The 26,168-nt window shown below is 47.6% G+C and overlaps 1 protein-coding gene across 1 annotated transcript in view; it reads right to left on the bottom strand.

The window, feature by feature from the left end:
- LOC144507659 (EVI5-like protein) overlaps positions 1–26,168 on the bottom strand; it is a 371,712-nt gene that overhangs the window by 151,812 nt on the left and 193,732 nt on the right. The window contains exons 8-9 of the mRNA XM_078234815.1: positions 25,569–25,601; positions 20,009–20,149 (exon numbers count right to left, since the gene is read on the bottom strand). Coding sequence (XP_078090941.1) covers positions 20,009–20,149; positions 25,569–25,601 — 174 coding nt within the window. The remainder of the gene's footprint in view (positions 1–20,008; positions 20,150–25,568; positions 25,602–26,168) is intronic.

Raw genomic sequence — 26,168 nt, 5'->3', positions numbered from 1 at the left:
CTCATAGGATCTCCCCTCCATACCAGGCAACATCCTGGTAAACCTCCTCTGCACCCTCTCCAAAGCCTCCACATCCTTCCTGTAATGTGGGGACCAGAACTGCACACAGTACTCCAAGTGCGGCCGCACCAGAGTTGTGTACAGTTGCAACATAACGCTACGACTCCTAAATTCAATCCCCCTACCAATAAACGCCAAGACACCATATGCCTTCTTAACAACCTTATCTACTTGATTCCCAACTTTCAGGGATCTATGCACACATACACCTAGATCCCTCTGCTCCTCCACACTATTCAAAGTCCTCCCGTTAGCCCTATACTCAACACATCTGTTATTCCTACCAAAGTGAATTACCTCACACTTCTCCGCATTAAACTCCATCCGCCACCTCTCGGCCCAACTTTGCAACCTGTCTAAGTCTTCCTGCAAACTACGACACCCTTCCTCACTGTCTACCACACCACCGACTTTGGTGTCATCAGCAAATTTGCTAATCCACCCAACTATACCCTCATCCAGATCATTAATAAATATTACAAACAGCAGTGGCCCCAAAACAGATCCCTGAGGTACACCACTTGTAACCGCACTCCATGATGAATATTTACTATCAACCACCACCCTCTGTTTCCTATCCGCTAGCCAATTCCTGATCCAATTTCCTAGATCACCCCCAATCCCATACATCTGCATTTTCTGCAGAAGCCTACCATGGTGAACCTTATCAAACGCCTTACTAAAATCCATATATACCACGTCCACTGCCTTGCCCCCATCCACCTCCTTGGTCACTTTCTCAAAAAACTCAATAAGGTTAGTAAGGCACGACCTACCTGCCACAAAACCATGCTGACTATCACCTATCAATTCATTACTCTCCAAATAACTATAAATCCTATCCCTTATAATTTTTTCCAACATCTTGCCGACAACAGAAGTGAGACTCACCGGTCTATAATTCCCGGGGAAGTCTCTGTTCCCCTTCTTAAACAATGGGACAACATTCGCTAACCTCCAATCTTCTGGTACTATACCAGAGGCCAACGACGACCTGAAGATCAGAGCCAGAGGCTCTGCAATCACTTCTCTTGCCTCCCAGAGAATCCTTGGATAAATCCCATCCGGACCAGGGGATTTATCTATTTTCAGACCCTCCAGAATATCCTGCACATCCTCCTTATCAACTGTAATACTGTCTATTCTACTCCCTTGCAACCCAGTGTCCTCCTCAGCTATATTCATGTCCCCTTGCGTGAACACTGAAGAGAAATATTGGTTCAATGCTTCACCAATCTCCTCCGGTTCCACACATAACTTCCCTCTGCCATCTATAACTGGCCCTAAACTTGCCCTAACCAACCTTCTGTTCTTGACATACCTATAGAACGCCTTAGGATTCTCTTTAACCCTATCCGCCAAAGTCTTCTCATGTCCCCTTTTAGCCCTTCTAAGCTCGCTCTTCAACTCCCTCTTAGCCAATCTAAAGCTTTCTAGTGCACTACCCGAGTGCTCACGTCTCATCCGAACATAAGCCTCCTTTTTCTTTTTAACCAACAAAGAAACTTTTTTGGTGCACCACGGTTCCCTAGCCCTACCAATTCCTCCTTGCCTGACAGGGACATACCTATCACAGACTCGCAGTAGCTGCTCCTTGAAAAAACTCCACATGTCGGACGTTCCCAGTCCCTGTAATCTCCTAGTCCAACCTATGTTTCCTAATTCTCTCCTAATAGCCTCATAATTACCCTTCCCCCAGCTAAAACCATTGGCCCGAGGTTCATGCCTATCCCTTTCCATCACTAAGGTGAACGTAACCGAATTGTGGTCACTATCACCAAAATGCACACCAACTTCCAAGTCTAGCACCTGGTCTGGCTCATTTCCCAGCACCAGATCCAATATAGCCAACATAATGGCATGGGTATGGGTTTCAGCAGCAGGTGAGTGGAGAAAGGGGTGAAGTCAGGGCAATGTCACTGAGCTGGAAACAGGGAGCTTGGTGACTGCACAAATATGTGCTCATCCGGGCATCAAATGTCACACCAAGGTTGTGAATAACATGCATGAGCAGCAGTCACACAGACTGGAAACGTTAACTCTGTTTCTCTCTCCACAGATGGGACCAGGCCTGCTGCGTTTTCCCAGCATTTTTGTTGCGAATAACACGGTTTAATGCCGGGAGGGGGATGGATTTGGTAGCCCCGGAACAGAGCTTGGAGCGGGAACCAGGAATCTCCAGTATTTCATTGGGGAAAATTCTGCTCTCAGTGCTGGCTGACGCCCAGTGCTGATTATATAGCAACAGCGGGTGGCGAGGTGCAACTGGGTGGCTGGCATGAGCAGAAATAGAATCCTACAGTGCTGAAGGAGGCTATTCGGCCCATCAAGTCTGCACCGACCACAATCCCACCCAGGCCCTATCCCCATAACCCCTTGCATTTACCGTGGCTAGTCCCCCTGACACTGAAGGGGCAATTTAGCATGGCCAATCCACCAAACCCACACATCTTTGGACCGTGGGAGGAAACTGGAGCACCCGGAGGAAACTTGAAGGCTAACACCTTTGAATGATGTTGACGAGGGATGGCAGACGGATGAGGAATACGAGGGGAAAAGGAAAAATCCTCGGGGAGCACTGGAAGGTAATGGTACAGGAAGAGGAGCCAGTTCAAGTGATTTTCGAGCTACGATGAGATAGATAAGGATGGAACCAGGTGAAGCAGCCCCACTCAGCTGGAGACTTTTTGGAGGAGGATAATGTGCAGCTGCAATGAGGGGAGGTAGTTTATCCCAGGGTCATGTAGGACGGCATTGGGACTTTGATAATTGATGATAGGGGTGGAAATCTGACTGGAGGGATTCAAAGTCAGGAAAGATGGGAGTAGATTTGGGAGGCGACAAAGTGTGCAAGGACTGAGGAAGGAAAGGACAGTTGCATATGGGATGATCATTTTCCAGGACGGTCGGGGCCAGGAGGAGAAGTTGGGTGAGCAACAGCTGGTGGGAATAGGATCGAGGGGACAAGGAGATGGGTCCCACGGACAAGACATGGACAAAGGACGGTACGGTGGCACAGTGGTTAGCACTGCTGCTTCACAGCACCAGGGACCCGGGTTCAATTCCCGGCTTGGGTCACTGTCTGTGCGGAGTCTGCACGTTCTCTCCGTGTCTGCATGGGTTTCCTCCAGGTGCTCCAGTTTCCTCCCACATTCTGAAAGATACTAAAGGTGGGTTTCCTCCGGGTGCTCTGGTTTCCTCCCACAGTCCAAAGATGTGCGGGCGAGGTTGATTGGCCATTCTAAATTGCCCCTTAGTGTCCCGGGAGGCATAGGTGAGAGAGGTTAGTGGGTAAATACGTAGGGATATGTGGATAGGGCCTGGGTGGGATTGTGGTTGGTGCAGACTCAATGGGCCAAATGGCCTCTTTCTGCACTGTACGATTCTATGATTTGATTCTACATGCTGGTTAGGTGCACTGACCCGAACAGGCGCCAGATTGTGGCGACTCAGGGAATTTCACAGTAACTTCGTTGCAGTGTTAATGTAAACCTTACTTGTGACTGATAAATAAACTTTTTTTAAAAAGACAGGGCAAGGTTGGGGGGTGGGGGAACAGAGTAAAAGAAGGTGAGCTGGTGGAAGAAGGGAAGTGGCAGCTGATCAGACTGTCTTGATCATAGTGACAATGTGCAAAATGAACTGCCCTTGTTGGCAGGTGAGGATGGAGAGAGAAAGCAGGGCTTTGCAGCAGAAGAAATCTGGGACATAACTTGGCATCTCAACGTGACCCTGAAGTTGTGAGCAGTCGGAGCTGATAAGGGCACTCCCCATACTGTATATTAGCGCTCTCCATGATGTGGAGATGCCGGCGTTGGACTGGGGTAAACACAGTAAGAAGTCTCACAACACCAGGTTAAAGTCCAACAGGTTTATTTGGTAGCACAAGCCACAAGCTTTCAGAGCGCTGCTCCTTCATCAGGTGAGTGGGATTTCAGTTCACAAACAGGGCATATAGAGACACAAACTCAATTTACAAAATAATGGTTGGAATGCGAATTCCAACCACTATTTTGTAAATTGAGTTTGTGTCTTTATATGCCCTGTATGTGAACAGAACTCCCACTCACCTGATGAAGGAGCAGCGCTCTGAAAGCTTGTGGCTTGTGCTACCAAACAAACCTGTTGGGACTTTAACCTGGTGTTGTGAGACTTCTTACTGTATAAGCGGTCTGGCAGTGGATGGCAAAATCAGATGTTGTCCATATCCTTTCAAGTCTGCATCCCTTGATCTTCGTATGGGTATAAGATCCATACCGGGGGAACAGCCAGGGTGAGGGGGTAATGGTTTTACCAGAGGGAATAGCCAGGGTGGGGGAGGGGTAATGGTTTTATTGGGGGAACAGCCAGGGTGAGGGCAATGGTTTTATTGGAGAAAGTGCCAGGGTGAGGGGGGCAATGGTTTTATTGAGGGCCAGATATCAAAGGTGGAGCGAGGGTGTGATATAGTAAATCAGGAGCTGCAGATATGCTGTGACAAACAGATAGGTTTAAGTTTATTTATTAGTGTCATAAGTAGGCTTATATTAACACTGCAATGAAGTTACTGTGAAAATCCTCGTGATTGTTGGGGAATAGTGTTTTTTCCCAGGTAAGGATACAGAAGGGGGGTACGGTTGGGAAATGATAGAGGGAAAGGAGCGGTGAGTGATACAAGGAAGTGATTGTAGATGTCTTGATCTTGATATGATGGGACTAGCAAGAGCATGCGAGACGCAAAGGTCAAGTGAGGTGGCGATGAATATGATTGGGAACAGAGAGAGAGATTAAAGAAAGTTTAGGGGATTGCGAACTCAGGGGAGAGGGAACATGGCGAGTTGAGATGGAGGCTGAAATGACTGAGGATGAGAAGTCATTCGGTTCAGAGGTTGGAGGAGGGAAGCGGTAAAGATATCTTGGTGGCTTTATTGACGGAACAACACAATAAGAATAAGGAAGAAAGCTAGCTGCAAATTTCCCCAATTCCCATGTCAGGGAATCGTTCAGAGTGAGTGTCAAGGACACATTTCAACAGCCGCCACTATCAGGGCACTAACTCAATAAAACACAGCTGCAGGAGAGTCCTGCTGTAGCTTTAATCGCTGCTACAGATGTGAGTACTGGATGCTAATCTGCTGGTGCCATCTTTAATCACAGTAAGAAGTCTCACAACACCAGGTTAAAGTCCAACAGGTTTATTTGGTAGCAAAAGCTTTTGCTTTTGACCGAAAGCTAGTGGCGTTTGCTACCAAATAAACCTGTTGGACTTTAACCTGGTGTTGTGAGACTTCTTACTGTGTTCACCCCAGTCCGACGCTGGCATCTCCACATCATGGCCAGCTTTAAACACAGTGCCCATCTTTTCGCACCAGGTCAGGCAGGCACGATATATCCCACTGCACTATAAAGATGAGGAGTGTACAAGGCCACAAGAGCTTCACTAAACATCAATAACCTCACACTGGAACTTGACCAAATTACCATCATGCCTTGGCAGCTAAAACAGTTTTGGTTTGTATTAAAACTTGAACTGTAGTATTCTCTAGTGATGGTGTTTGCCCAGACTGTGCTATCAAACTGAATAAAACCACAGTGTTTGGAGATTGGAGTTTGCAGAGAGGGGTCAGGGCTTGGACCTCGAGAGTTACTGTGTTGACAAAATGTTATCCAACGACAGTGAGCAAGCTAAAGACACACCCGTTTGGAAGAATGCCGCACAAGCAAGGATAAGCCAGCATCGGATGGTAAAGAGCTGCCACTTCACACACACACACTCCCCCTCCCCTCGCGCACATGCGCACTCTCTCTCACATACACACACTCTAATCCACTGCGCCACAAGACCATCCCTCAACAAAGTGGCACGGTGGGACAGTGGTTAGGACTGCTGCCTCACAGCGCCAGGGTCTCCGATTCAATTCTGGCATCGGGTGACTGCTGGTGTGGAGTTTGCACATTCACCCCGTGTCTGCGTGGGTTTCCTCCGCGTGACTCCGGTTTCCTCCCACAGTCCAAAGGTGTGCGAGTTATGTTGACTGGCCGAGTGTCAGGGGGATTAGCAGGGTAAATGTGTGGGATTGCGGGAATCGGGTCTGGGTGGGATTGTGGTCAGTACAGGCTCGATGGGCTGAATGGCCTCCTTCCATACTGTAGGGATTCTATGATTCTCTATCTTATGGATTGGCTTCAGCTCGGAAACTCAACCTCTTTATCAAACACTATTTACAATCACTGCCATGAAACAACTACTCCAACTCACGACAGCTTCTAAAGATGCAGGTATGCACATAGCCAAGCCATCCCGGGTAACAGGGTCCAGTGAAACAACAGCGCGGACTTTGGGCAGCCGAGATTAATGGGTAGCGCATTGGTACAGAGAGTGCAGTAGAGGCAAGTGTAAAGCCTGAGGCCCAAAACAAAAAAGAAACTATTTGGAGTACGTGTTTCACAGTAACAAACAGAACAGATATGAACGAGATGGGAATGGTTTGGAGATAGAGCAATTAAACAATTGGTTCAGTGTTTGAACTGGAAAGGAAGGGGGCAGGCATTGTGGCCTTCTTAGATCTTTAAATTCGTTCATGGGACAGTGCAGGAGGCCGCCATTTGGCCCAGCAAGCCTGTACCCACCACAATCCCATCCAGGCCCTATCCTCATAGCCCAATACATTTACACTGCTAATCCCCCTGACACTAAGGTCAATTTAGCATGGCCAATCCACCAAACGCACACATCTTTGGACTGTGGGAGGAAACCAGAGCACCCGGAGGAAACGCATGCAGACATGGAGAGAACGTGCAAACTCCACACAGACGGTGACCCAAATGACCCATTGGACCTAAGGGTGGGGTAGATTCTGCAATTTTGGGACTTTTGAGAATGTATTTTTGGAAAACTAGAGACACACAGTGATTGATTTTCAATTTACTGAAAACCTGGTTTCCTGGCGCTTTGAGGCAGCAGTGCTAACCACTGTGCCACCATGCCGCCTATTGTGGTCATCACTGGCTGGGCCAGGATTTATTGCCCATCCTTGAGGGCACTTGAGTCAATCACATTGCTGTGACTCTGGAGTCACATGTATGCCAGACCGGGTAAGGACAGCAGATTTCTTTCCCTAAAAGGACATGACTGAACCAGATGGGTTTTTGCGAAAATCAACAATTAGACTTTTAATTCCAGATTTTTATTGAATTCAAATTTCACCATCTGCGGTGGTGGGATTCAAACCCATGTCCCCAGAGCAGTACCCTGGGTCTCTGGATTACTAGTCCAGCAACATTGCCACTATTACAGCCTCTACATAAGAAGCTCAAGAAACAAGCTGAAAACTCAATAGTTATGGATTAGGAAGGCTGCCTGACCAGCCTTAAAGAATTCATCCATCCAAATAGAATCTCCATTTTAGTATCCAACTGATATCCCTCTCTATGAAGTAAGCAAATACCCCTACCGGAGACGGTAGAGCCAAGGTTCACTAGTTCTGTTTCTGGGATTAGGGGCCTGCCCTACGATGAGGGGCTGAGTGAAGTGGACCTGTATTCCCCGGAATTTGCAAGAGCGAGAGGTGAGAAACAAGAATCTAAAGAGGCTTGAGAGAGCAGACGGAGGTTGTTTATCCTGGCTGGGGAATTTGGAACATTGGGGAACAGCCCCGGGATTGGGGGTCAATCATCTAGGCCTAAAATGAGGAGAAGTTTCTTCAGTCAACGGGATGTGAACCTTTGGAATTCTCTAGCCCAGAGGGTTGTGACTGCTCCATCGTTTAATATATTTAAGGCTGGGACAGACAGAGCTTTGGTTTCTCAGGGAAGGGATATGGGGAGAAGGCAGGAAAGTGGAGTCGAAGCCCAGGCTCAGCCATGATCGTATTGAATGATGGAGCAGGCTCGATGGGCTGAATGGTCTGATCCTGCTGCTATCTCTTACGTTCTTGTACATTGTCTGCGTCTCATAGACTCAACACTCCAAACGTGAATACAAATGGGATGGATTTTCTCATGTGGTTTAGTAGTTGTTGACAGCAGCGCTCAGAACTATCCCCTTCACTAGAAGAAATTTAACAATCCTGTCATTCGGAAAGCCGGTGAATACAAAAATGAGAACAATAAATTGTTTAAAGTAACCAGTTGACCCAGTTTCAGCATCTCTGCTCAATGTTTCAGTATCTTAATTTATTCAGTGCAGCTAACAACACCATCTGACGCACACTGTGCATACATTGTTTAAGTCCTCCGTAGTCCAGGTACGCCACCTCATTCAGCCCAATCTAAAAAATAGAAGCACTTGAGAATCGATATTAGAACATAGAACAGTACAGCACAGAACAGGCCCTTCGGCCCATGATGTTGTGCCGAGCTTTATCTGAAACCAAGATCAAGCTATCCCACTCCCTATCATCCTGGTGTGCTCCATGTGCCTATCCAATAACCGCTTAAATGTTCCTAAAGTGTCTGACTCCACTATCACTGCAGGCAGTCCATTCCACACCCCAACCACTCTCTGCGTAAAGAACCTACCTCTGATATCCTTCCTATATCTCACGAACCCTATAGTTATGCCCCCTTGCAATAGCTCCATCCACCCGAGGAAATAGTCTTTGAACGTTTACTCGATCTATCCCCTTCATCATTTTATAAACCTCTATTAAGTCTCCCCTCAACCTCCTCCGCTCCAGAGAGAACAGCCCTAAGCTCTCTCAACCTTTCCCCATAAGACCTACCCTCCAAACCAGGCAGCATCCTGGTAAATATCCTCTGCACTCTTTCCAGCGCTTCCACATCCTTCTTATAGTGAGGTGACCAGAACTGCACACAATATTTCAAATGTGGTCTCACCAAGGTCCTGTACAGTTGCAGCATAACCCCACGGCTCTTAAACTCCAACCCCCTGTTAATAAAAGCTAACACCTATAGGCCTTCTTCACAGCTCTATCCACTTGAGTGGCAACCTTTAGAGATCTGTGGATATGAACCCCAAGATCTCTCTGTTCCTCCACAGTCTTCAGAACCCTACCTTTGACCCTGTAATCCACATTTAAATTAGTCCTACCAAAATGAATCACCTCACATTTATCAGGGTTAAACTCCATTTGCCATTTTTCAGCCCAGCTTTGCATCCTATCTATGTCTCTTTGCAGCCTACAACAGCCCTCCACCTCATCCACTACTCAGTGGTTAGCACTGCTGCTTCTCAGCTCCAGGGTCCCGGGTTCGATTCCCGGCTCGGGTCACTGTCTGTGTGGAGTTTGCACATTCTCCTTGTGTCTGCGTGGGTTTCCTCCGGGTGCTCCGGTTTCCGGATATGTGGGGGTAGGGGTAGGGATAGGGCCTGGGTGGGATTGTGGTCGGTGCAGACTCGATGGGCCGAATGGCCTCCTTCTGCACTGTAGGGTTTCTATGATTTCTATGATTACTCCACCAATCTTGGTGTCATCAGCAAATTTACTGATCCACCCTTCAGCCCCCTCCTCTAAGTCATTAATAAAAATCACAAAGAGCAGAGGACCAAGCACTGATCCCTGTGGCACTCCGCTAGCAACCTGCCTCCAATCCGCAAATTTTCCATCCACCACCACCCTCTGTCTTCGATCAGACAGTCAGTTACCTATCCAATCGGCCAACTTTCCCTCTATCCCACACCTCCTCACTTTCATCATAAGCCGACCATGGGGGACCTTATCAAACGCCTTACTAAAATCCATGTATATGACATCAACTGCCCTACCTTCATCAACACACTTAGTTACCTCCTCAAAAAATTCTATCTAATTTGTGAGGCACGACTTGCCTTTCACGAATCCGTGCTGACTATCCCGTATTAATCCGCATCTTTCTAAATGGTCGTAAATCCCATCCCTAAGGACCTTTTCCATCAATTTACCAACCATCAATATTAAAAAGAACAATTTTAGTTGAGGGTTTATATTTTGAAACATCGCAGAAAAAGATGCAGCTTGAAGCTTTTCATCCTGCACTCATCACGACATTCACAAGAATACCAAATGTAAAGGAAACAACAATTTATACTTCATGAGAAGAGAGTGCTGAATGGTGGGCAAGTGGACTCGGATTGGTAGAGGCGTTGCCATGGAGAATACAGCAGGTAACTGATGGCTGCCAGTTGCTGCCAGTCCTTGTTTAAATTCAAACCAGGCGGGTGACTCTGAATAGTCAAGGCATTGCCCTGGGGAATGAACTAGAGAATGGCTGTCGCCTATTCTCTTCAGTTGAAATAGGCGCAATGTGCATACCTGTTCTTTCTGTCTGCAAAGAACGGAGTCCACTCATCAATCAATCAGCACTCTCTTCTCATGAAGTATAAATTGTTGTTCCCTTTACATTGGGCATTTGTGAATGTCCTGACGAGTTCAAGACAAGAAGCTTCTACGTACGTCGTATTTGCAGCATAGTGGTACGATGGCACAGTGATTAGTACTGCTGCCTCTCAGCGCCAGGGATCCAGATTTAATTCCCGGCCTTGAGTCATTTGAGTTTGTGTGGAGTCTGCACATTCTCCCCGTGTCTGCTCCAAGTGCTCCGGTTTTCTCCCACAGTCCAAAGATATGCGGGTTAAGTTGATTGGCCATGCTAAATTGACCTTTAGTGTCAAGATGACTCGCTAGGGTAAATGCATGGGGTTATGGGGATAGGGCCTGGGTGGGATTGTGGTCGGTGCAGACCCGATGGGCCGAATGGCCTCCTTCTACACTGTAGGATTCTATGGATTATTTCAGCAACAGAAGTTCCTAATAAGATATACAGTCAATAGATTAGCAAATCAAAAAAGAAAATCTCATTCGCTCTCAGAATTAAGGAAAGTGAGCAGAGCAGGTTCTCAATCTCCACAACTGCAGGTAGAGATTTCCTGCCTGAGGTTAAAGCTTTCGCCCGTGACCGACAAAACACACTGCGACATCACTCGGCCTTTTGGCTACGATCAAGCTTTGGATTGAGCTCAAAGTGGGGTGCAATGCCTCAACTTGTCAGCTGGGATCTTGTTTGTTTCTCGTGGGGACCATAAATTGGATTCAATGTGAATTTGGTTTTTGGAGCAAGCGAGGAAGTTGGGTTTGTCCGGTCCATTCCGAGCATTGACTTGGTAACTTTCAGGATCGCGTAAAAAGATTTTTCAAAACTTGTAACGCAACGTCAAGATCTTGACAACATGCCTTGAATTAGAGCTAACTGAATCCATCAGTCGAATTTAGATTTTACCTTTCTAAAAATACCAATCGACTGCCAACATTATATCAAGGAAATAAAATTCTAATTGCAATCTTAAAACTTCGACACAAAACTTGCAGCTCATTTAGGTTACAAGCGTCAAACATTCATTTACCTTGTCTGAATAGTGCCTAATTAGCAGTATGATATTTAACTAATCCATTTTCTTTGTTTTAAAATGGAACATCTGGAAGTGTGGCTTTGGTCCAACTAAACCCGCATTGTGAGGTTTCACAACTGACTTAGTCAAAAAAATCTCACAGTGGGACGGGTTTTCCCGTCCCGTCCCGCCCGCCACGGCAATCGGAGACAGCGAGGGGCAGACCATGGAAAGGTCCGTTGTCCTCGAGCGGGATTTTCTTGTTTCGGGACGAAGGTGGCTGGAAAATCCCATCCAGTTGAGTCTATACTCAGAAACATAGTGGAGAACATGCCCCTGTCTACATCAATAGGGCTGAAGTAGAAAGGGTTGAGAGCTTCAAGTTTTTAGGTGTCCAGATCACCAACAACTTGTCCTGGTCCCCTTATGCCGACACTATAGTTAAGAAAGCCCACAACGCTTCTACTTTCTCAGAAGACTAAGGAAATTTGGCAAGTCAGCTACAACTCGCAGCAACTTTTACAGATGCACCATTGAAAGCATAATTTCTGGTTGCATCATAGCTTGGTATGGCTCCTGCTCTGCCCAAGACCGCAAGGAACTACAAATGGTCGTGAATGAAGCCCAGTCCATCACTCAAACCAGCCTCCCATCCATTGACTCGGTCTACGCTTCCCGCTGCCTTGGAAAAGCAGCCAGCATAATTAAGGACATACTCTCTTCCACCTTCTTCCATCGGGAAAAAGATACAAAAGTCTGAGGTCACATACCAACCAATTCAAGAACATCTTCCCTGCTGCCATCAGACCTTTGAATGAACCTACCTTGCACTAAGTTGATCCTTCTCTACACCCTAGCTATGACTGTAACACTACATTCTGCACTCTCTCCTTTCCTTCTCTATGAACGGTATGCTTTGTATGTATAACGTGCAAGAAACAATACTTTTCACTGTATACTAATACATGTGAAATAATAAATCAAATCAAAAATCAAATATAGTTAGTAATTAATCAAACACACTTCTCTTCCCAAAACAGTTAGGTGATCATTTAAACAAAGGGGTTCAAATAAACAAACTGCGAAACGTTTGAAAGAACTTTTTCACATGCAGACTGAATGCAGAAACGGCAGCCTGTAAACTGTTACTACTCATCCACCATTCCATCTACGCTGTTGGCATCACTCTGCATCATTAACCAGCTGTCCAGACAACTTTAGATTAGTAATCTCAGCTCTTGGCCTCCAAATCGCATGATCAGTGCATGAGGGAAAGGGGAGCAAGACATAGAAACATAGAAGATAGGAAGATGAGGCCATTTGGCCCTTCGAGCCTGCTCCACCATTCATCACGATCATGGCTGATCATCTAACTCAATAGCCTAATCCTGCTTTCTCCCCATAACATAAGAACATAAGAAATAGGAGCAGGAGTAGGCCATCTAGCCCCTCGAGCCTGCCCCGCCATTCAATAAGATCATGGCTGATCTGACGTGGATCAGTACCACTTACCCGCCTGATCCCCATAACCCTTAATTCCCTTACCGATCAGGAATCCATCCATCCGCGCTTTAAACATATTCAGCGAGGTAGCCTCCACCACCTCAGTGGGCAGAGAATTCCAGAGATTCACCACCCTCTGGGAGAAGAAGTTCCTCCTCAACTCTGTCTTAAACCGACCCCCCTTTATTTTGAGGCTGTGTCCTCTAGTTTTAACTTCCTTACTAAGTGGAAAATAACCTTTGATCCCATTCGCCCCAAGTGCTATATCCAGCCGCCTCTTGAATACATTCAATGTTTTGGCATCAACTACTTCCTGTGGTAATGAATTTCACAGGCTCACCACTCTTTGGGTGATGAAATATTTCCTCATCTCCGTCCTAAATGCTTTATCCCAAAACCTCAGATTGTGACCCCTGGTTCTGGACTCCCCCACCATAGGGAACATTCTTCCTGGATCTATCCGGTCGAGTCAGAGAGTTTTACAGCATGGAAACAGGCTCTTCGGCCTAACATGTCCATGCTGCCCTTTTTTTTAAAACCCCTAAACTAGTCCTAATTGCCCACATTTGGCCCATATCCCTCTATACCCATCTTACCCATGTAACTGTCTAAACGCTTTTTAAAAGACAAAATTGTACCCACCTCTACTACTACCTCTGGCAGCTTGTTCCAGACACTCACCACCCTCCGTGTGAAAAAGTTGCCCCTCTGGACACTTTTGTATCTCTCCCCTGTCACCTTAAACCTATGCCCTCTAGTTTTAGACTCCCCTACCTTTGGGAAAAGATATTGGCTATCCAGCTGATCTATGCCTCTCATTATTTTATAGACCTCTATAAGATCACCCCTCAGCCTTCTATGCTCCAGAGAAAAAAGTCCCAGTCTATCCAACCTCTCAAACCATCAAGTCCCGGTAGCATCCTAGTAAATCTTTTCTGCATTCTTTCTAGTTTAATACTGTAGTCTAGTTTCTGTACTGTAGGGTTTCTATGTTTCTATGAATAATATCCTTTCTATAATAGGGTGACCAGAATTGTATACGGTATTCCAAGTGTGGCCTTGCCAACTAGAGGTGAGGCTATATTGGATCTGGTGCTGGGAAATGAGCCAGACCAGGTGCTAGACTTGGAAGTTGGTGTGCATTTTGGTGATAGTGACCACAATTCGGTTACGTTCACCTTAGTGATGGAAAGGGATAGGCATGAACCTCGGGCCAGTGGTTTTAGCTGGGGGAAGGGTAATTATGAGGCTATTAGGAGAGAATTAGGAAACATAGGTTGGACTAGGAGATTACAGGGACTGGGAACGTCCGACATGTGGAGTTTTTTCAAGGAGCAGCTACTGCGAGTCTGTGATAGGTATGTCCCTGTCAGGCAAGGAGGAATTGGTAGGGCTAGGGAACCGTGGTGCACCAAAAAAGTTTCTTTGTTGGTTAAAAAGAAAAAGGAGGCTTATGTTCGGATGAGACGTGAGCACTCGGGTAGTGCACTAGAAAGCTTTAGATTGGCTAAGAGGGAGTTGAAGAGCGAGCTTAGAAGGGCTAAAAGGGGACATGAGAAGACTTTGGCGGATAGGGTTAAAGAGAATCCTAAGGCGTTCTATAGGTATGTCAAGAACAGAAGGTTGGTTAGGGCAAGTTTAGGGCCAGTTATAGATGGCAGAGGGAAGTTATGTGTGAAACCGGAGGAGATTGGTGAAGCATTGAACCAATATTTCTCTTCGGTGTTCACGCAAGGGGACATGAATATAGCTGAGGAGGACACTGGGTTGCAAGGGAGTAGAATAGACAGTATTACAGTTGATAAGGAGGATGTGCAGGATATTCTGGAGGGTCTGAAAATAGATAAATCCCCTGGTCCGGATGGGATTTATCCAAGGATTCTCTGGGAGGCAAGAGAAGTGATTGCAGAGCCTCTGGCTCTGATCTTCAGGTCGTCGTTGGCCTCTGGTATAGTACCAGAAGATTGGAGGTTAGCGAATGTTGTCCCATTGTTTAAGAAGGGGAACAGAGACTTCCCCGGGAATTATAGACCGGTGAGTCTCACTTCTGTTGTCGGCAAGATGTTGGAAAAAATTATAAGGGATAGGATTTATAGTTATTTGGAGAGTAATGAATTGATAGGTGATAGTCAGCATGGTTTTGTGGCAGGTAGGTCGTGCCTTACTAACCTTATTGAGTTTTTTGAGAAAGTGACCAAGGAGGTGGGTGGGGGCAAGGCAGTGGACGTGGTATATATGGATTTTAGTAAGGCGTTTGATAAGGTTCACCATGGTAGGCTTCTGCAGAAAATGCAGATGTATGGGATTGGGGGTGATCTAGGAAATTGGATCAGGAATTGGCTAGCGGATAGGAAACAGAGGGTGGTGGTTGATAGTAAATATTCATCATGGAGTGCGGTTACAAGTGGTGTACCTCAGGGATCTGTTTTGGGGCCACTGCTGTTTGTAATATTTATTAATGATCTGGATGAGGGTATAGTTGGGTGGATTAGCAAATTTGCTGATGACACCAAAGTCGGTGGTGTGGTAGACAGTGAGGAAGGGTGTCGTAGTTTGCAGGAAGACTTAGACAGGTTGCAAAGTTGGGCCGAGAGGTGGCGGATGGAGTTTAATGCGGAGAAGTGTGAGGTAATTCACTTTGGTAGGAATAACAGATGTGTTGAGTATAGGGCTAACGGGAGGACTTTGAATAGTGTGGAGGAGCAGAGGGATCTAGGTGTATGTGTGCATAGATCCCTGAAAGTTGGGAATCAAGTAGATAAGGTTGTTAAGAAGGCATATGGTGTCTTGGCGTTTATTGGTAGGGGGATTGAATTTAGGAGTCGTAGCGTTATGTTGCAACTGTACACAACTCTGGTGCGGCCGCACTTGGAGTACTGTGTGCAGTTCTGGTCCCCACATTACAGGAAGGATGTGGAGGCTTTGGAGAGGGTGCAGAGGAGGTTTACCAGGATGTTGCCTGGTATGGAGGGGAGATCCTATGAGGAGAGGCTGAGGGATTTGGGATTGTTTTCGCTGGAAAGGCGGCGGCTAAGAGGGGATCTTATTGAAACATATAAGATGATTAGAGGTTTAGATAGGGTGGATAGTGATAGCCTTTTTCCTCTGATGGAGAAATCCAGCACGAGGGGGCATGGCTTTAAATTGAGGGGGGGTAGTTATAGAACCGATGTCAGGGGTAGGTTCTTTACCCAGAGGGTGGTGAGGGATTGGAATGCCCTGCCAGCATCAGTAGTAAATGCGCCTAGTTTGGGGGCGTTTAAGAGATCCGTAGATAGGTTCATGGACGAAAAGAAATTGGTTTAGGTTGGAGGGTCACAGTTTTTTTTTTAACTGGTCGGTGCAACATCGTGGGCCGAAGGGCCTGTTCTGCGCTGTAATGTTCTATGTTCTATGTTCTAATATCTTGTGCAACTTCAACAAGACGTCCCAACTCCTGTATTCAATGTTCTGACCGATGGAACCAAGCATGCTGAATGCCTTCTTCGTCACTCTGTCCAAATGTGACTCCACTTTCAAGGAGTTATGAACCTGTACCCTTAGATCTCTTTGTTCTGTAACTCTCCCCAATGCCCTACCATTAACTGAGTAAGTCCTGCCCTGGTTCAATCTACCAAAATGCATCACCTCGCATTTATCTAAATTAAACTCCATCTGTCATTCGTCAGCCCTCTGGCCCAATTGATCAAGATCCCGTTGCAATCCGAGATAACCTTCTTCACTGTCCACTATGCCACCAACCTTGGTGTCATCTGCAAACTTACTAACCATGCCTCCTATATTCTCTTCCAAATCATTAATATAATTGACAAATAACAGCGGACCCAGCACTGATCCCAGAGGCACACGGCTGGTCACAGGCCTCCAGTTTGAAAAACAACCCTCTATAACCACCCTCTGGCTTCTGTCATCAAGCCAATTTTGTTTCCATTTAGCTACCTCACCCTGTTAGAATTTTATAAGTCTCTATGAGATCCCCCCTTCATTCGTCTGAACTCCAGCAAAAACAATTCCAAGACAAAAAAGACCTCCCATTGTTCCTGATTGTACCGATTTAGAATGTTTTTAATGCATCAGTGTTGCCCGTGTAAGTTAAGTAACAGTTAAAAGAGTAATGGGGACAGTCAACTCAACCGGCTCATTACCATGGCACAGGATGCACCAAACAAACTGGGATAGATTTTACATTATTCAGGAGTAAAGTGCATTTTTGTTCATCGTATTAATTCTCCTTTCTTTGAAAAGATTATGAAGAGAAAGCCAACAGCTGTGAAGGCAGAATTTGGGAATCTGCAGTAGACACACATTGCTCCACACTCAAAGACCGGCGGAAGTGAGTGCTCTTTGACCACAACAGCAGCCTGTGCTGACTGATACACTTAACATCTCCCTGTATCTGAATCGACAAATCTCACAGTGCAGATGCTGCCAAGCAGTTGGGAGAAACCCTGCACCTGCTGAAATGAAATGGAGGTTTGTTTTGCTCTCATTGTGAGCACTCTGGTGCACAGTTAAACCGTCGGACACCGACCACCTGTGTATCAATCACACCCTGGCTGAATACTGCTCCGTTGGCACACGCCCCGTCACAGTACAAAGTACACAGCAAGTATCACTTGCTGCCTCTGCTCTCTGCATGTGGAGCCAAGCTGGATTGTGTTACACCCCGAGCTCCATCACTTGGTTTGTAAGTTTGAAAGATCAAAATATATAGTGCAGCAGGTACTAACACAATTCAGGTGTCAGGGTGACATCAAAGAAAGAACAAAGAACAATACAGCACAGGAACAGGCCCTTCGGCCCTCCAAGCCTGCCCTGATCACGATGTCTAAACTAAAACCGTACGCACTTAGAGTCCGTATCCTTCCATTCCCATCCTATTCGTGTATTCGTCTAGATGCCCCTTAAATGCCGCTATCGTACCTGCTCCCACCACCTCCCCGGGCAACGCGTTCCAGACATTCACCACCCTCTGTGTAAAAAAACTTATCTCGCACATCTCCTCTAAACTTTACCCCACGCACCTTAAACCTATGTCCCCGAGTGCTTGACTTTTCTACCCTAGGAAAGAGCATCTGACTATCCACTCTGTCCATGCCCCTCATAATCTTGTAAATCTCAATCAGGTCGCCCCTCAACCTCCGCCGTTCCAGTGAGAACAAACCGAGTTTATCCAACCTCTCCTCACAGTTAACAACCTCCAGGCCAGACAATATCCTGGTAAACCTCTTCTGTACCAAAGCAAGTTGCGCTGACACTCCAACCTGCACGTTTGTTTATTATTCTCTGAATGCTCAGTTTGAATTTAAAGGATGTACTTTTGCTCCATTGAAAATGTTTTATTATCTGTAAGACAGCACTTTGCAGGAAAAGTGGAAGTATCGCTAAACACCACCTAGGGTATAACTACCTAAAGAAAGCTGTCAGCGCAAGAGATTAAAGCCACTGGTTTGCCATTATGGAATTCGTCCAATTGCCAGTAACCAGCATTCTGAAAGCTGTTGCCAACGTGTGCACCCTTTAGATTAGGCCAGTAACAGTTGCCATACACTAAAGAGGCAAACACACATTAGTTTGACAGGGTTGGAGTGTCAGGGGTATATAGGATAACCCAGGGTTGGAGTGTCAGGGGTGTATAGGATAACCCAGGGTTGGAGTGTCAGGGGTGTATAGGATAACCCAGGGTTGGAGTGTCAGGGGTGTATAGGATAACCCAGGGTTGGAGTGTCAGGGGTATATAGGATAACCCAGGGTTGGAGTGTCAGGGGTGTATAGGATAACCCAGGGTTGGAGTGTCAGGGGTGTTTTGGATAACCTAGGGTTGGAGTGTCAGGGGCGTATAGGATAACCTAGGGTTGGAGTGTCAGGGGTGTATAGGATAACCCAGGGTTGGAGTGTCAGGGGTGTTTTGGATAACCTAGGGTTGGAGTGTCAGGGGCGTATAGGATAACCTAGGGTTGGAGTGTCAGGGGTATATAGGATAACTCAGGGTTGGAGTGTCAGGGGTGTCTCGGATAACTCAGGGTTGGAGTGTCAGGGGTGTATAGGATAACTCGGGGTTGGAGTGTCAGGGGTGTATTGGAGTGTCAGGGGTGTATAGGATAACCCAGGGTTGGAGTGTCAGGGGTATATAGGATAACCCAGGGTTGGAGTGTCAGGGGTGTATAGGATAACCCAGGGTTGGAGTGTCAGGGGTGTTTTGGATAACCTAGGGTTGGAGTGTCAGGGGCGTATAGGATAACCTAGGGTTGGAGTGTCAGGGGTGTATAGGATAACCCAGGGTTGGAGTGTCAGGGGTGTTTTGGATAACCTAGGGTTGGAGTGTCAGGGGCGTATAGGATAACCTAGGGTTGGAGTGTCAGGGGTATATAGGATAACTCAGGGTTGGAGTGTCAGGGGTGTCTCGGATAACTCAGGGTTGGAGTGTCAGGGGTGTATAGGATAACTCGGGGTTGGAGTGTCAGGGGTGTATTGGAGTGTCAGGGGTGTATTGGATAACCCAGGGTTGGAGTGTCAGGGATGTATTGGATAACTCGGGGTTGGAGTGTCAGGGGTGTATTGGAGTGTCAGGGGTGTATTGGATAACCTCAGGGTTGGAGTGTCAGGGGTGTATTGGATAACTTGGGGTTGGAGTGTCAGGGGTGTATAGGATAACCCAGGGTTGGAGTGTCAGGGTTGTATTGGAGTGTCAGGGGTGTATTGGATAACCTCAGGGGATGGCAGGATGGAGGACTCGCTTTCTGAGAAATTCTGTTGCAGCTGGTTTTAAAAAGTGACATTTCAGCTCCTGCAGGAAGGTGACCCATTCACAGATCTGTCCCACTTTCACTGGAAGTCACTTCTAAACATGACACAGGAGCCATTTAAAATGAGCATTCCTTTCTCTCGTTGTGAGGGGGATCAGAGGGTCTCGGTGGTGATCCAGCTATCCATGGGGCAACGCACAGAGGCCCTCAGACAAAGCACCAGTTAGTGGATTTTCAGTTTGGTTCAGTCGAACAGCGACATCTAGATTAAATGTCCCTGACACCTAGCCAAGTGAGGGGTCACCATAAAGCAGCCAGGTCACACTGAGTGCTTGCTGCCTGTAGCCCTCTAGTGAATGAGAGAGTGAGAAATGCCACACCTGCCTTTCCTTACCCTCAGCTCCTGCAGTTCCTGAATGGTGCTCTGTGCTTCTTCTAGTTTCTCACTGGTTGTGTTGAACTGCTGCTTTGCTACAGCCAGCTCGCGTTTGATGACGTAGTTCTCCTCAGCTTCCTGCGCCCTGGTTACTTGTCCCTGAAGACAAACCCATGAGGGAGAGAAAGGTTAGCGATAAGGACGGGTTTCCAACTCTCTAAAGACCGAACTCCATTCTTACTTTACCTTGGAATTGCCTGGAAAATAAATGGATTTGTTCCCTTTTGAGGGTTCGTCCAGTTCATAACTCGTTTGCACAAAGAGAGAACTGCCAAATGGATCAATAAAGTCATCTAGTGAGTACTGGAACCACACAGAGAGAGAGGAAGGCCTTGAACCCATGTTAAGCTCGCCAATCTCAGCTGAGACAAGCAGTAGGAGAACATTTATGTCCTAAATGAGTGTGGGGGGAGGACAGAAGCGCAGGGTTGTGAATCAACGCGTGGTCCAACAGTCTGCCATCTTTCATCATCAGACACATCAGAGGGAGAGGAAAACCAGCATCCACGGGATTATTCCCAAGGAAGGAGTCAACATCTTCAGGAATGGGGAAGACAGAAAACATGGGGGAAAAAAGAGGATGAAGGAATGACCAGCGGCATTACTGAAAGAATCTGACACTTGGAGCCCCCGACACAGGACTAACTCCGGAACTCGGCGCTGTTTAAAGTGATGGGTATGGAAACGGCGATGATGCATCGCCGAACAGCAGCAACACTTCACCACAGAGGGAGGACGAGTGACCCCGAGGCTGACGCACGCACTCACAGATCGCATGAAAGTGAAATGAAAAATCAGGCCGTGATGAACATTTGACAAAAACAGAAAACAGGGCAGCACCGTGCTGAACCCATGGGAAGGGTGGAGGGGAAGTGGTGGCATAGAAGCGATAGAAGGGAAGAGTGTAAAGACAATTCAGATGCAGAGGCCACCGTGCCTCTATAGCTGGGGCCTGAGAAATAAAAAGCTGATCTGGAGATACTGTCAGATGATTGGTAACAAATGAAACTGCAGCCCCAGAAAAGATGAACAGAGAAAAGGACCCACAGCCCAGCTACCCAAACAGATGGAAGGGGAGTTCCAGGCAGCCACTGAGTGAGACCCCTGGACTTGATGCCAATAGAACTGAAAATAAACCGACTGAAAATGCGGACATTTCCCACATCCAACTACAGAAAAACTGGTCAAACAGACAAGTACCGTGAGCAGTGACCCACAGCTATCCACCCCAGTCACCTGGCCCCTGCCCCATAGTGCCTGCACCCCCCCCTCCCCACCCCACCACCCCAGCCCCAGAGCTTCTCCTAAACCCTTTCCTGCCAGTCGTTACTGCAATTTACACAGGATCTCACCGACGTGGGTCGCCTTCTCCACCCCCCCAACAAGGCTTCTGAAGGAAGAGGGGCTGCTTTCTATTAACGGCAACCTTCACCTGGAATGGCAGAGGAAGCGGAGCACAAAATCCCATCGCTTCGTGCATTTTCTCCCCCACGCAAGCCCCCTGGATAGACGGATAGACACCGCCCACCGCCCCCCCCACCGCCCCCCCCCCCCCCCCCTCCCCACGCCCTTCCTCCCAAGTACAGGAGCAGCTTTCCTCCTCGGAAAACCAAGCCCTGTAAATCCCCAAATCTTTCACAAAACTAGCAACAAAACCGAAAGAGGCCCGCACCTGGAAATTAGCTTTAACCAAAAGGTGGCTACCCCATCTAGAAGATGTGGAGATGAACAACTCTCAAAGCTTCCTCATTCAGGTACGTGGAGCCCAGCATTGCAAACCCCTCAGATCTGAAACCCTGAAGGGGAAGAGCAGCAAAACTCGTTACGACTGATCCATCTACTGGGGAAGAGCTGGCAAATATCAAAGGCAACGACCTCAACACCCAAAAGGGTAGATGGATAGGCTGGGCCGTGGAGGGGAAAAGAGTACGGGCAGGCTGGGGGAGGGGTGTCAGGCAGGCTGGGCCCTGTGGGGGCAGCGGGGGCGGAGCGCGGGCTCTGGGGGAGGGTAGGGGTGGAATGGGCAGGCTGAGCTGCAGGATTGGACTGGAAGGCTGAGCCGCGGGGGCGTTGCGGGGAGGTTGAGCCTAAGAGCCCATCCAACTCTTCTTGAAGGGAGACTTAACATTGGAACACGTTCATCACTATTGTCTCTGTTTTCTCAGTTTTATTCTGGGACTCCTTGACTTTCCAATAAAGGACATGGTGCAAGTAATTAACCACAAGGTCAACTGCTGCCAAAGTTTCATTATTTTACAGGCATCTCTCCAAGCTGCCACAGAAATCTAAAGTATTTGGAATTGCCAAACACTCCTCATAATCAAGCTATGAGTCATAGAATCACAGAAATCCTGCAGTGCACGAGGCCGCTATTCGACCCATTGAGTCAGCGCCAACTCTTCGACACAGGATCCCACCCAGGCCCTATTCCCATATCCGCATGAGTTTACACTGCTAATCACCCTAGCCTACACATCATTGAACACTATCGAGCAATTTATCATGGCAAATCAACCTAAGCCACACGTCTTTGAACTGTGGGAGGAAACTGGAGCATCCGGAGGAAACCCACGCAGACACGGGGAGAACATGTAGACTCCGCACAGACAGTGACCCAAGCCGGGAATCGAACTCGGGTCCCTGGCGCTGTGAGGCAGCAGTGCTAACCACTGTGCCACCGTGTTAATGGATGTTGATTCTGAAAAAGGGGGGCGGGGGAGACAGAGCGCCACGGGGCGGGGGAGACAGAGCGCCACGGGGCGGGGGAGACAGAGCGCCACGGGGCGGGGGAGACAGAGCGCCACGGGGCGGGGGAGACAGAGCGCCACGGGGCGGGGGAGACAGAGCGCCACGGGGCGGGGGAGACAGAGCGCCACGGGGCGGGGGAGACAGAGCGCCACGGGGCGGGGGAGACAGAGCGCCACGGGGCGGGGGAGACAGAGCGCCACGGGGCGGGGGAGACAGAGCGCCACGGGGCGGGGGAGACAGAGCGCCACGGGGCGGGGGAGACAGAGCGCCACGGGGCGGGGGAGACAGAGCGCCACGGGGCGGGGGAGACAGAGCGCCACGGGGCGGGGGAGACAGAGCGCCACGGGGCGGGGGAGACAGAGCGCCACGGGGCGGGGGAGACAGAGCGCCACGGGGCGGGGGAGGCTTTCTGAGTCAGAGATAGTCAGATCTATTTTGTTCCTGGGCCATCGGCTAAACCGTCCGAACATTTCAAGGAAGAAAGATACTAGCAAACATGTTCTTACTGTGCAGCACCGATTGGCCCAGTTACCCTTGTTCACTTTCAAAGGCACAGACTCGATCTGCCAATAGCACTCAGATCCATCCTAAAATCTGAACTTTCAGACTGACCCAAGCAGAAATTCCTCCACTTGCCAAATCGCTTCGGGCTGAGACCTTCGGATGTGTAGGTGGCCTGACCTCAGAGTGGTGCACATATATTTCCCCGGCGGGAAGTGGAACGCTTTAGGTTTCGACAGGGTTAGGAGTCATTAACTGGCCTTTCCTTTTAAAACAGGAGAAATGGCGCAGGGAGATTTTGACTAAACGCCATCTTGTTTGTTAGAAACTTGCAAGTATGTGCTCGTGATGTTAAGGAGGTGCAAATTTGGAAAAAAACCTTGCCCCAGTCAGACCGATGCACCTTCTCGGCACTCAAGCATTTACACATCCTATGGCTGCCAGAGCTTTGAAATATAAAAAATGGCCATTGTTTGGAGTACATCCCAGAGTAGTGGCATTGTGGCACAGAGGCTCTGCTGCCTCACAGCGCCAGGGACCTGGGTTCGATTCCCAGCTTGGGTCACTGTCTGTGCGGAGTCTGCATGGGTTTCTGGTTTCCCTCCACGTTCCAAAAGACGTGCTGGTTCGTGCATTGGTCATTCTCCCTCAGCGTACCCGAACAGGCGCCGGAGTGTGGCAACTGGAGGATTTTCACAGTAACTTCATTGCAGTGTTAATGTAAGCCTACTTGCGACGCTAATAAACTAAACAGCAGTTCAAATTCATTCCAGTGGCTGGCCGTTTAGATAAAAACGATATGTCCAAATGATAAGGTTTTTGCGACATGGGATCATATCTCTGCCATTACTCATTAAAACACAATCACTTGAAATAATTCTGATTCTACACTGTTACTCTCCTTGTACGAGCTTTAATACTTTGCAAATCAAATCGATAAGTTCTCTGCCCCACTCCCCACCTTAGTCCAATCCCCCCTCCCCCAACAACAAATAAAAAATCATGTGCATGAGAGATTAAAAAGAGTATTCCTTTACAAACTGGCTGCTAGAAATGCATTCCTTAAATAGTTAGGGGGCCGACTTGTCTCGTGTTACTGTTCCTGTGTAAACTCAGGCATTCAGCAGAAGCCATGAATGGACCAGAACTTGTCACCTCTTCAGCCGTTCCTGGAGTGTGTCTGATTATAGCAGGGTCAGTCCATCACCCTCTGCCGACCCCGGACTGAGAGAGCAGTGCAACTCAAAGCTCTCTCTTCCAAATATCAAGCAGCACATTTTGTACACGTGACAAGTAACGTAGCTGTGGTCACAGCACTGTGTGCAGTAGTTACAATTTGAAAAAAACACCATCAATCCAATCCAAGGTTAAACAAAGAATGTTATCATTCCTGGATCACACTGTTAATAACCACTGGTTAAAATAAACATTAGAACAATGCTGTGATTGAGACTGTTGACCAGACGTCTTTATTTGCATGTGTGTCAGGTCAGATAAGCATAGTTGCAAGGTATTTCAGTGTGACAAGGAATACTCCTTTAAGTGCTTTGCATGCTTTAAGTGATGTAGCATTAGTATTTTTCTGCTGGTTATGAAGGTTTAAGGGAGCCTGCAGCATGCACCTAGTGAGGTAGACGGGTTAAATCCAACAACAGCACATGAAATCCTCTTCATCCATATTAAATGCTCAGACTTGTGATACACAAGAATGTTGAAACTTGCTGTTTTCGTACAATCTGCGACACATTACCCATTTTACAGTCGGTATACAGAGTAAAGGTACACGTACACATGGCACATGTCACCCTGGTAGCTGCTGTACCCAGACATAGAGACTCTTCCACCCAAGGTTAAATATCAGCTCCACTTGCTATACTGGGTACACAGCTTCCAAGCACAATGCACCAAATACACCTGTCACAGGGTACATGTATGTGCATGATTTCCCTTTATCCAGTTTATATTTGAAATCGTAGTTGTGATGATCCTACCAGGGGCATGCCACCTACCCCCACCTCCCCAGTTGACGTACTGACTGCCCAAACCTGGGTCCGCGCAGATCATCCTGTGCATCACTAATCTTTGCATTTACTTACCACAGGTGGCTGGCAGTGCGAGTGAGGCCCAAAGCCTGGGTTACACTGAGTGCGTCCACAGAGGTAACAACATGCAGCATGCGGGTGAGTGTGACGGAGGGGGTTACCTCACCAGATTGCTCTGGAGGAGTTAGCAAGTTTAAAAGGCCACGGAAGAAAGTGGGAAGTCATACCTGGATCAATCTATCTGCCAAGGCAGCACTTTCCTACAGGGGGAAATCCACAAAGGAGTAAAAGGAAGAAAGAGAAAGTTTCACAGAAAGACACCACTAACACAGCAGTAGAAAGCTCATATTACACAGCCCACAGCTGTACTTACAAACTCAGAGGTACGACCAGCCCATAAGCAGTTATAAAGTCTGTATTCCCTGCACTCTTGAGGGGGGGGGGAAAGGGGTGAAGAAAAGAAGAGGAAGGATCTTTCAAACACCAAATCCAATCATTTTGTTTAATATTTAACCAGACCCTATGCATTAGGTCGGGTCACTGCTACACACAAAGCAGGTTCACCTGGAGACAAATTAAGATGAAGCTGGCCTCCTGACTCAAGAACAGCTTCTTCCCTCCCTGCTGCTATCAAGCTTTTGAATGGACCTACCTTGTATTAAGCTGATCTTTCTCTACACCCTAGCTGTGACTGTATTCTGCACCCTCTCTTTCCTTCTCCCCTATGTACTCTATGAACGGTATGCTTTGTCTGTATAGCTCACAAGAAACAATACTTTTCACTGTACCCCAATACGTGTGCCAATAATAAATGAAATCCAAGCCCG

This window comes from Mustelus asterias, chromosome 19, assembly GCF_964213995.1.
Source record: "Mustelus asterias chromosome 19, sMusAst1.hap1.1, whole genome shotgun sequence".
NCBI classification, from domain to species: Eukaryota; Metazoa; Chordata; class Chondrichthyes; order Carcharhiniformes; family Triakidae; genus Mustelus; species Mustelus asterias.
This window is presented reverse-complemented; position numbering and strand designations above follow the sequence as displayed.